This window comes from Prosopis cineraria, unplaced genomic scaffold (genome assembly GCF_029017545.1).
Source record: "Prosopis cineraria cultivar Desert tree isolate PC_DT_omini unplaced genomic scaffold, ASM2901754v1 PC6, whole genome shotgun sequence".
Lineage (NCBI taxonomy): Eukaryota > Viridiplantae > Streptophyta > Magnoliopsida > Fabales > Fabaceae > Prosopis > Prosopis cineraria.
This window is the reverse complement of record NW_026555337.1, coordinates 8734114-8734976: the sequence shown is the minus strand read 5'-3', so window position 1 is coordinate 8734976 and position 863 is coordinate 8734114. Positions and strand designations below refer to the sequence as shown.

The window sequence follows — 863 nt, the reverse complement described above, 5'->3', positions numbered from 1 at the left end:
TTTCAACCCAAAACGATTGTCATTTTGTCAAGTGTCAACACATTTCCTCTCTTCATGCATGACTATATGTCTATGTGGATAACATTCAGATAAAACTATTAAGACGTAACAAATTCATAGTGTCATCGTCCCCAGCAAGAGAAAAAAAGAAAAGAAAAGACAAAGCTTTACAATAAACATAAGCTAATAAGGTCATTTAGACAAAGTCGGTGGTGGTTGCTTAACCAAGTGGACCTCTGTTTTGAAAAGAAGAACAGAGAGAGAGTCAATGGAGAAGTAAACGAAGCCACCCGCCGTGTGAGTCACGAACGACCCGAAACTCCGCCCTATCACACAGTGCCACGCCGGTCCATAAACCGAGTCAAACTCCTATCAACCCGGCCCAGACCGTCATTCAAAGGAAACCAGGAGGTCAATACTAACTAATATAAACAGACCATATATATTACTTGTCATTATATGATATATTCATTATAAACTGGTTTTTAAGGTATGGCTACCTTTTTGAGAGCTCGAGCTAAGTGGGTCGGGTTGTGTCGGGGCTTCGAGGAGGAAGGAGACGGATCGCCGACGAGTGATCTGGTGTATCGCAGGGCATGCTCTTGCATGTGGAGGGGCATGTCGGATGATCTCAGGCGTGCGTTGAAAGTGATGGCTAGTGCAGCCAGTCGAACCTCATGGCTCGGCTCGGCTGGCTTCTGTTTGTGTTGTTGTACGAGCCTCTTCTCTTGCAGCTCCTGCTTCAGCTTCAGTTCCTCCATATCCATGAGCGCAGAGAGAGAGAGAGAGAGAGAGAGAGAGAGATGGCCGAAGGAAGAAGAAGGGAGTATATTTGGTATGCGGCATTTGAAGTTTGACTGAGG

General features: G+C 45.5%; 1 protein-coding gene across 1 annotated transcript; it reads right to left on the bottom strand.

The window, feature by feature from the left end:
• On the bottom strand, positions 1-863 carry LOC129313688 (uncharacterized). Its single transcript, XM_054956997.1, has 2 exons — positions 501-863; positions 1-369 (listed from the first exon to the last, which is right to left on the bottom strand). Exons 1-2 carry the CDS (start codon positions 765-767, stop codon positions 193-195), a joined length of 444 nt encoding a protein of 147 aa, XP_054812972.1. The 5' UTR covers positions 768-863; the 3' UTR covers positions 1-192.